Source organism: Palaemon carinicauda, chromosome 8 (assembly GCF_036898095.1).
Source record: "Palaemon carinicauda isolate YSFRI2023 chromosome 8, ASM3689809v2, whole genome shotgun sequence".
NCBI lineage: Eukaryota > Metazoa > Arthropoda > Malacostraca > Decapoda > Palaemonidae > Palaemon > Palaemon carinicauda.
The window spans coordinates 153,398,162-153,408,161 of NC_090732.1; the positions used below are offsets into that span (position 1 = coordinate 153,398,162).

At 31.8% G+C, this 10,000-nt stretch overlaps 2 protein-coding genes across 2 annotated transcripts in view; one reads left to right on the forward strand and one right to left on the reverse strand.

Annotated features, from left to right (window-relative positions):
• The window catches only part of LOC137646032 (innexin inx2-like), a 14,689-nt gene extending 8,316 nt beyond the window's left edge, over positions 1-6,373 (forward strand). Inside the window, exons 3-7 of the mRNA XM_068379163.1 lie at positions 452-585; positions 1,191-1,353; positions 2,197-2,358; positions 3,666-3,779; positions 4,568-6,373. Of these exons, the coding sequence (XP_068235264.1) occupies positions 452-585; positions 1,191-1,353; positions 2,197-2,358; positions 3,666-3,779; positions 4,568-4,774 (780 nt within the window). The 3' untranslated portion in view covers positions 4,775-6,373. The remainder of the gene's footprint in view (positions 1-451; positions 586-1,190; positions 1,354-2,196; positions 2,359-3,665; positions 3,780-4,567) is intronic.
• A 578-nt stretch (positions 6,374-6,951) lies between these two features.
• LOC137646028 (innexin inx3-like) overlaps positions 6,952-10,000 on the reverse strand; it is a 7,876-nt gene continuing 4,827 nt past the window's right edge. Inside the window, exons 5-7 of the mRNA XM_068379160.1 lie at positions 9,326-9,470; positions 7,975-8,193; positions 6,952-7,726 (exon numbers count right to left, since the gene is read on the reverse strand). Of these exons, the coding sequence (XP_068235261.1) occupies positions 7,400-7,726; positions 7,975-8,193; positions 9,326-9,470 (691 nt within the window). The 3' untranslated portion in view covers positions 6,952-7,399. The remainder of the gene's footprint in view (positions 7,727-7,974; positions 8,194-9,325; positions 9,471-10,000) is intronic.

Below are 10,000 nucleotides of genomic sequence, written 5' to 3' on the forward strand. Positions count from 1 at the left end.
AATTTGATAAAGGAACTATATTTAATGTTTCAAAATAGATTTGATAATGATAATTATTTTAATAATTTGGACATTCAGCTCTCCATATTTGTTGGCTCGTTTTTTTTTCTTTTTTTTTTTTTTTGTTAAAATGAATTTATAGATATTAAATGGACTAGTTATTTAAACTGTTAAATATAATTATAGCTAGGTTTGTCTATTTAGATATAATGGGTTAGGTAGATGAATGAGCGTATAGGTAAAGAAAATGTATACATGAACAAATGTTAAAAAACATAATATATAGTACATGATAATTGATCAAGAACTAATGGATGTTTGATTTCACGGAAAAGAAAACTAGATGGCCAGGTATGAAAGAAATATTGATCCAAAATAACAAAGAAAAACCCTGAGGGTAAACAATGAACTAAAAATCAAATATAAAGGCATTTTCCTTTTTTTCTTCCAGGGCCTTTTCTTCTATTTTCCTCACTGGATTTGGAAGCGATTGGAAGGTGGTTTCTTCAGAGAAGTCATCCAAGATATATCAGTTAAGGACTATCTCGGAGCCAACCTTAAGATCTATTTCAATCGAGAGGAGAGGTAAGCTATCTGACACCTTAGAAAAAATGACGCCGTATGAATTTATCTGGTTGTAAATCTAATCTACCCAGAGGTGTATAACCTAAATAAAATTCTTCTTATAAAGTATTGTGATTCAACTGACTCTCATAACCAGAGATGTAAAATCTAAATAGAATTCTACTTATATACTATAATATTAAGAAGAAAACTCATATAAGTGGACACGAGAGTCCGTCGAATCACTATAGTGATTTGAGTGACTCGTGTCCAGTTAAATGAGTCTTGTAGTGCATCTTTTACAAATAACCAGAATAAAGCCTGAATATCATACTTATTACAATGCTATGGGTAATCTTCCAATATCTAAACATGTGGAACTGATAAATTAATAGGCATGATGGGTAAAGCCAGAGAAAAAAACGAAATCATATCCTTTTGTGGTCATTTTATATTAACAGTCTGGCAATGAATCATACACAAACTCTTACTAGGCCTAAGTTTTTCCAGTTTCTTACATCTGAAGATGCCCCGCTAAGGATAGCTTTCATTCCAGTAGTTAACAATATATCAATGATGATTTGTTAAACTTAAACAATCACTAACCGGCCTCTTAACTTGCGTAGGTTCAAGGCACTAGTGCAGTACATTACAAACCACATGGACAGACATACTTCTTGGGCCGGCAAGTTTTTCTTCTGCGAGCTCCTTAATTTGGCAGTTGTCGTGAGCATGCTCTTCTTCACGGACGCTTTCCTAGGAGGCGAGTTCCTAACATATGGATCTAGTGTAAGTACAATTTTTATGAGTTATGAGCACACTATTCTATCTAATTTCTCTTCTTCTTGTTTTGTTAAAGTTTTTATAGTTTACATAGGAAATATTTATTTCAATGTTGTTACTGGTCTTGAAATATTTTATTTTTCCTTGTTTTCGTTCCTCACTGGCTATTTTCCCAGTTGGGGCCCCTGGGCTTATAGCATTCTGCTCTTCCAACTACCGTTGTAACTTAGCAAGTAATAATAATAATAATAATAATAATAATAATAATAATAATAATAATAATAATAATAATAATAATAATAATAACTAGGAGTAATTTGAATGGTTTACCGTCACTTTTTTTTTTTTTTTAAATTTATGAAATTAACGAAACTTAAACATTGGTAATGTAATATGCGTTCTTCATAGCAATTAGCAGTTTCTCTAATCAACCCTGCACATGCATATCCCCTTTTTCTATTATCTATTATCTTCTTGGAGAAGAACACTCCAACATCAAACCATTCTTTTCTAGTCTTGGGTAGTGTCAAATCCTCTGTACCATGATCTTCCACTAACTTGGGATAGAGTTTTCTAGATTGAAGATACACTTGGGACATATTCTATCTTATTTCTTTTCCGTTTTTTTTTAAGCTTTTATAATTTATTTACGAAAGATTTATTTTAATCATGTTTCAGTTCCTAAAATATTTTATTCTAATTGTTCATTACTTCTCTTATAGTTTCCTTATTTACTTTCTTCAGAGAGCTATTTTTCAGTGGGAGCCCTTGTGCTTATTGTATCCTGCTTTTCCACCAAGGGTTTTAGCTTAGCTAGTAGTATTAATGAAAATATCATCTATTTCCCAGATAATAGAAATAGCCAGCCTGGACCCAGAGAATCGCACCGATCCCATGTCCTTGGTCTTCCCTAAGATGGCCAAGTGTACTTTCAAGAGCTTCGGTGCCTCTGGAACGATACAGATCAAAGACGTGATGTGTCTCATAGCTACGAACATTATCAACGAGAAGGTGAGTTTTCATATCCCATACTTTTCTTGCTTTTCTTGCATCCGTAATCATTTTCTGGTTCTTCTTTTGAAGTTAAACTTTATATTCTTCCTTTCTATTTGTTTTTTTTTTTTGGTTCCATCACACTTGGACCAGAGCCGTGTATAGAACTTGAACTAGATAAGGGGATTGATTGGTTTTAAATCGTCTTGCTTATAGCAAGACATGGGCTCTTGCGTTGGCAGCCCGTAAATAAGGGTATTAATTTGCCAGTCCTTTCAGCCCCTGTCAAACTAGATTTTGTAACTTTTTTATATCAAGCTAATAAATATACAGTTTACTTATCTTTCGAAAATGGATTTTGTGTTACAATGTCTTAGAACGGAGTCATTTACTTGCTATAAACTTCCTTACACTGCAGCAATCACTTCATTGCATCAGAAAAATACTAAATACTTTATATATCACTTGGTGTAATGCATGTATGTATGTAATAATGTGCATCCAATAAGTTAAATAACCCTCAAGCTGTAAATCATATAACCATGGAAATAAGAGCAACAAGGAAGTAAAAACTAGATTACAATAATCTGCCATATTTCAAAGTAACATCGTACCCAAGACATGCTTACTCACAATTATGTAACATCAGGATGTCTCTTGCTGTTACATCACTGTTATGTAATTAATGGCAATTGTTCACATTTAGCACTCATTATCTGAACAAAATGTGTCTATCCTTGCATAGCGAATTATGTTGTTTAGCAACATTTCAGTTGGTTTTTACTTTATTCCGACTTTTTAAAAACTACGGTTTTGCTCCTCTTTGCCATGCATATTTGTTTAGCTTACTAAGTATTTACCTTTGCTTATCTGTTGTTAGTTTTGTATTCTTTGATTATCTTTGCTGTATAATAATAATAATAATAATAATAATAATAATAATAATAATAATAATAATAATAATAATAATAATAACAACAACAAAAACAACAATAATAATAATAATAATAATAATAATAATAATAATAATAATAATATATTTATATATCTACAGACGTAGAACCTAATAATGATAATAATAATAATAATAATAATAATTATAATATTAATAATAACAACAATAACAACAACAACAATAATAATAATAATAATAATAATAATAATAATAATAATAATAATAATACATATTTATATCTATGCAGACGTAGAATCTACAGATCACAGATAGTGCTCTTTCCTGTATAATCATCTACCATCATATATGTATAATGTATGTAACTACATCGGTACACGGTAATTATCTAACTGTAAATACACTCCTACAGATTTACCTGTTCCTGTGGGTGTGGTTGGTCCTCCTGACGGCCATCACAGCCATCTGGTCGGTGTACAGAGTCCTCACCATCATGTTGCCGTTCCTCAGGACGTTCATTCTAAGGGTAACTATTCATTGATTATCACTAACTAATAGCTTTAAGTTTACGTCCCCTTTGCTTTGTCTATCTTTGTTTATATATATATATATATATATATATATATATATATATATATATATATATATATATATATATATATATGTGTGTGTGTGTGTGTGTGTGTCTGCATGCTGTATATATACTGTATATATACACACATACATATATATTTATATATATATATATATATATATATATATATATATATATATATATATGTATATACGAGTATATATATATATATATATATATATATATATATATATATATATATATATATATATATAGATAGATAGATAGATAGATAGATATACATAATATATGCATATATATATATATACATATATATATTTATTTATTCATTTATATATATTTATATGCATGTATATATATATATATATATATATATATATATATATATATATATATATATATATATATATGTGTGTGTGTGTGTGTGTGTGTGTGCATATATATATATATATATATATATATATATATATATACATATTTATATTTATATATGTTTATGTGTATATATACATCATATATATATATATATATATATATATATATATATATATATATATATATATATATATATATATATATATATATACACCATGTACCAGTTATTTTAATATGCCTCCTGTGTATAAAATAAGAGTATTTAGCAACCTAATTAAGTCGAGAACCTATAAACTAAAATTTCTCGATCATCAATTTACTAATCGACATCGATCCTTCCCTAGATGTACGTGAAGGAAGGATTCGCTTCGCACGTGTCTGAAATCATGCACCACGCCTCCCTCAGCGACTGGTACCTCTTGGTGAGCCTCGGCAGGAACATGGAGGAGTCTGTCTTCAGCGAATTCGTCGCTCAGATCGCTGCTGAATATCGCAAGTCGACGGATACGATAGCCATGGATGAACTCGAAAAGAAGCCGTTGAATATGTGATGGTTTGGTTATTCATCTTAAGCAAGAGCCCGTGCTGGTATTATACCCAGCTATATTTTGAATACAGCAACAAAGGAATTCGAAAAAAAATATATATGTTGTTTTCTGTAAACAGTGGCGTGGTTGGCGATTAGCTTATCGCAAAACACTTATCATTTGACTACCTACAGTTAATTTGAACCTCATTCATGTTGTTGGCAAAAAGGGGGAGGTATGTATTAGCCATGACAAAGAAAAGAGCAGTGTTCAGAGGTTTTACTAAATGATTGTTTCTGATAACGTATTCTATCTTTATTAATCTTTCTTTCCTTGTCGATCTTCTTTGTTCTGATAAATAAATTCCTTCCTTTATACCATGTATAAAGTAATAAGAATTTTTCTTCATATAAGAAGCAATTGTTATGACCAATAATATTTGCTTAAAGCGTCGTTTTTAGTATGTAAATTACCTTGTATTTAAGGATCCTATTACGGGGATTTTTTCCTGGGGATTAATTCCTCCGGGGGAATATTTCCTCCCAGGGATTATTTTCTCCAGGGGGATTTCTTACCCGGGGGAATTTTTCCTCGGTGCATAAGCGTAGCTATCTACTAGCTCCAAAGTACGTATCGTTATTGTTCAAATGACTAGCGTTCATACAGAAGATTGCTAACATAGCGTGGCTACCAAATGGGGTCGCTACTATTGTTACTAGAGCGTGGCTAGCAAGTGAAGTCACTACGAAAATGTGGATAGTTAATAAAGTCACTGCTTAAGTGTGACAAGCCAGGCCTTGTGACTAGCAAGCCAAGTCACAACTATAGTGTCGTCACTAGCAAATGTAGTCACTACTAAAGCGTAGCTATCAAGGGAAATTATTACTTGATTGTAACTAGCAAATGAATTCGTTACTAACGCGTAGCTAGCAAATGAAGTCATTGCTAAAGAAAAGCTAGCAAATGAAGTCTCTACTAAAGAATTAAGTCATTACTAAAGCGTAGCTAGCAAATTAAGTCACTACTAGAGTGTAGCTAGCAAATGTAGTCGTTATTCTAAAGCGTAGCTAGCAAGTCAGCTAACGATTAGAGTGTAGCTAGCAAATGAAGTCACCACTAAAACGTAGCTAGCAAATGAAGTAATTAATTGAGTATGGTTAGCGAATGAAGTCGCTACCAAAGCGTAGCTGGCAAATGAAGTTATTACTAGATTGTAGCGACCTATTTGCTGGCCACACTCTTTGTTTCAGTGATAGCAGTAGTGTCTAATTTTCAAGGGTGGTCACTTATATAAGTGCTCTTATCATTCAGTATAAGTAATTGGATTTTATGCCAGGCATCGGTTACTGATTACACCTTAAATAGGCTTAGAACTGATACTAAAATCTGTGCTACTGTACTGAATTTTCTTATGTTAAGGTGTAACATAGCCAATGGAACTTTGGAGGTTTTATCTATATTTATGGTAAATTCTTTTCCGAATAAGCCTTCAGAGTCTCTTCATGGTCGTAAATTTTATCATTATTACTGTTATCATTACTATTGATAATATTATTATTGTAACTAAAATATTAAGGCTTTTATTTCATCGACAACTATTTATGCTATTGTTATTGTAGTTTTTATTATTATTATTATTATTATTATTATTATTATTATTATTATTATTATTATTATTATTATTATTATTATTATTATTATTATATCTAACTATACTTTATTTCTATTGTACTACTCTCTTATACTAGAAATGTCTTCTATTCACAGATGTATTTTTTTGCACTCTATTCTCTGAAAAACTGTTTTGTAAATAAACACAAATATCCATTATAAGTTTGGAGGTTATGATTTACACTTTCAAATCTTGTCCATTTTTAACTCCTGAAGTTCCCAGCGTTCAAAGTTACAGTTTTCTTTAATCAATATAGTGTTACTGACTCATCTTAGAGCACTTTGAGCTTATTATCAGAAAGCATGTTCCTGAAAGCTTAAACCATTTCAAGAAAGACTTATTCTTTGAAGATGATAAGAGAAATTATGTCTCTTTAGGCAAAGCCGTTAATGACTCAATGTTAAGCTGAACTTGCTGTCACTTTAAACAAGATTAACCGTGACAGGAGAATCAATTTGAAAGATATTTCTTGTTATTGCATACGTGGATTAAAGACATAGTCCGGATAAATCAATAAAAAATGGCTTGGTAAGTATAAAATTTATTTAGAAAATTATACAAAATTATATATTACTATAAATATCGAGATGAAGTACTGGTAAATATTCATATTTCTAAATCAGCGTCAGAAATCGATCAGTTTTAAATTACTGGCTGAGAGTACAATCGAACACTCCCATTAAGAAGCTGCTGCTAATTGATTGATCGATTGATATGGAATTTTCTGGCATTCTGACATCGAAGGTCATTGACGCCAATATCGTTTGTTATAAATGAAGAATAAAACGACATTCTATTTAAAACAATTAAAACAAACAGGTCAGTATCAGAGTTAGATAGCTTTCAGAAGACCTGCTCCTGAAATAGATCCAAAAATACCGCTAGCATAGTACAACACATCCTGCCCAAGAATCTTGGCAAGTCACCAGCACGAGCCTTTCACATAATGTCCTCATCGACTATGATTCTCATCATTATCACAATCCGTTAGAAGCGAGGGACGTGAACCGATGGCGCGGCAAGAGATCGTCGTCGTCTTCAGGTTTCAAAAATGGCCTGTAGGTTCCGTCGCTAAAAGGCGCCGAAGGCTCGTATTCCTCGACCGTGTCTGTGACTCCTTGCAGGATGTCTTTGAAATCGAAGTGGTCTAGATTGTAGCCTATGCTTTCCAAAAGACAATAATCACCTAAATGGAGGCTGTGAATCGTGCGTTCCATTTTTTCGGTGATTCGGGACTTGCTTAGGCGCTCCAGGAGGCGTAGCCTGACAGAGGCACTACATAGTACGACAGCGCGACACAATAACTGCAAGATAAAAATAAGAGGGTAAATTTTTCATTGAGACAATTTATATTACAAACTTAAAAACTGACAGCTTAGTATAACCATATATGCTCTGAACGTTTTCGATAATGATTTCTGGCGGAAATTCATAGTTTTTGATTTATGGTGGCCGACTATCATAATTGAAAACCTATATTATATTGGACAAACATTCCCATGATTTCAAAGTTACTTTTTAGTCATATTATTTCCCAAGATCTTCAACTCACCCAAATTGCCGTAATTATTGCGAGGACGACGAACCATAGCCAAATCACAAGATAAATCTTCTCGTTAACGATATTCTGAGGGAGTACGCATAGGACGTCTTCGGGCACTATGTCTCCTGAAGGTCCAACTCTCCTGTAGGTGCACTTTGTTAACCTGGGGAAGGTCGTTATGAAGGCATCATGCCTTTCTGCGTCGTCTGCTGACATCAAGCTCAAGATCTGCAAGAGAAAAAGATATCTGTGATGCTGTTGTAAATGCGTTTTCATTTTTTTTTTATTTTTTTACAATAAGAAAACTGTGAAAAATGATAATCGAAAGCTGATAAGTAGACCTTTGAATTGGGTATTATTATTATTATTATTATTATTACTATTATTATTATTATTATTATTAGCTAAGCTACAACCCTAGTTGAGAGACCTGGATGCTATGAGGTCCAGGGCTCCAACAGGAAAAGCATAGCCCAGTGATAAAAGGAAATAATAAAACAATTAAACTACAAGAGAAGTAACGAAAAATTAATAAAGAATATTTTAGAACAGTTACAACATTGAAATAAAAGGAAAATGAAAGACAATGAAAGAAAAAGGAAAATAAAAGACAGTAAATGAAAAAGGAGAATGAAAGACAATGAAAGAAAAAGGAAAATGAAAGACAATGAAAGAAAAGGAAAATGAAAGACCATGTAAGAAAAAATGAAAATGAATCACAATTATGAAAGGGTATCAGTGTCCATGATATCTGATTGTGGGAAGGGGGCGGGGTAGTATCGGCCAGACTGCTAAAGACAGGAAAACAACGTAATAAAGTGTGAAGCCATAAAACCACTTAATTCCTAATTGAAAATCACAAAATTACCTGATATGCTGATACAAAGATTAATGTGTGGTTGCGACAGCCATTCATGACCTTGGTTTACCTCATATTTTAAGAACATTTATCAGTGTCATAAGATTGCCCAACCCTGATATAAACCAACGTCCAATTTAGAGGTTATCAAGTCTACGGAGCTTTATTTAGAGATTATACAATGAATCACCGATAAGAATAAGATCTTCAGGGTATAGATTAATATGTAGAAATACTTCTGCCTCTAAAAAATCGGTTGAAAAGCCTATAGTTGATGTAATTATGATCGTGTGACAGGATATAAGTTAAAATCTAGAGATACTTATATCTCTAAAATAAATATTGAAAAGTCTATAGTAAATGCAATTATCATCGTGTGAAAGAAATGAAGAAAAAATGAAAGGAAAGACTTAGAATTGAAATCAATAGGATGAAAAACATTACGAAGAGGATGATGATGAGACAAACTAGAACGTGTATCATGTGTAGACAAATACTAACCTTGGTCCCGTACTCCCAGAACATTCCGCCCAGGAACTTATCCATGATAAACATCTGGAGAAGTACGTTGACTAAATTCAATGCTTCGCATACGTAGTATATGAAAGCATACTGCATGTTTAGACCCCAAGATTCTCGGACGTAACTGCAAAAAAAATAGATTGATAAATAATTAAATAATCATATAAGTATTAGATGAATAAATACTTATTTTTGATAAAAATCATGACCAAAGTAACTATAACGATTAACGATTTGTCTGATTAAAACTAATTGATTGATTAAGTATTGGGATTTCATAAATACTTATTTTTGATAAACAAATGAATAGGTAAATATACATGTTTACTGCTTAAGCAGACCATAAAAATCATGACCAAAGTAACTATAACGATTAACGATTTGTCTGATTAAAACTAATTGCTTGATTAGGTATTGGGATTTCAAATTAAAGTTTCAAGACACACTACAACTGAAATAAATTAATGTAACATTATAATTCTCAGCACTAGGAATAAAATTGAAGTTTGAATAGATAGGAAGCTGTTTTTCAAATGACTGTTCTTTTTTCTGATTGACCTTTAGTCATTTAATCTACATATATTTGCTTCTACATTTAAGCAGCATATAACCAAAACCTGAAGGATGCTAATTTGTTAATTATTGAAATTTAGA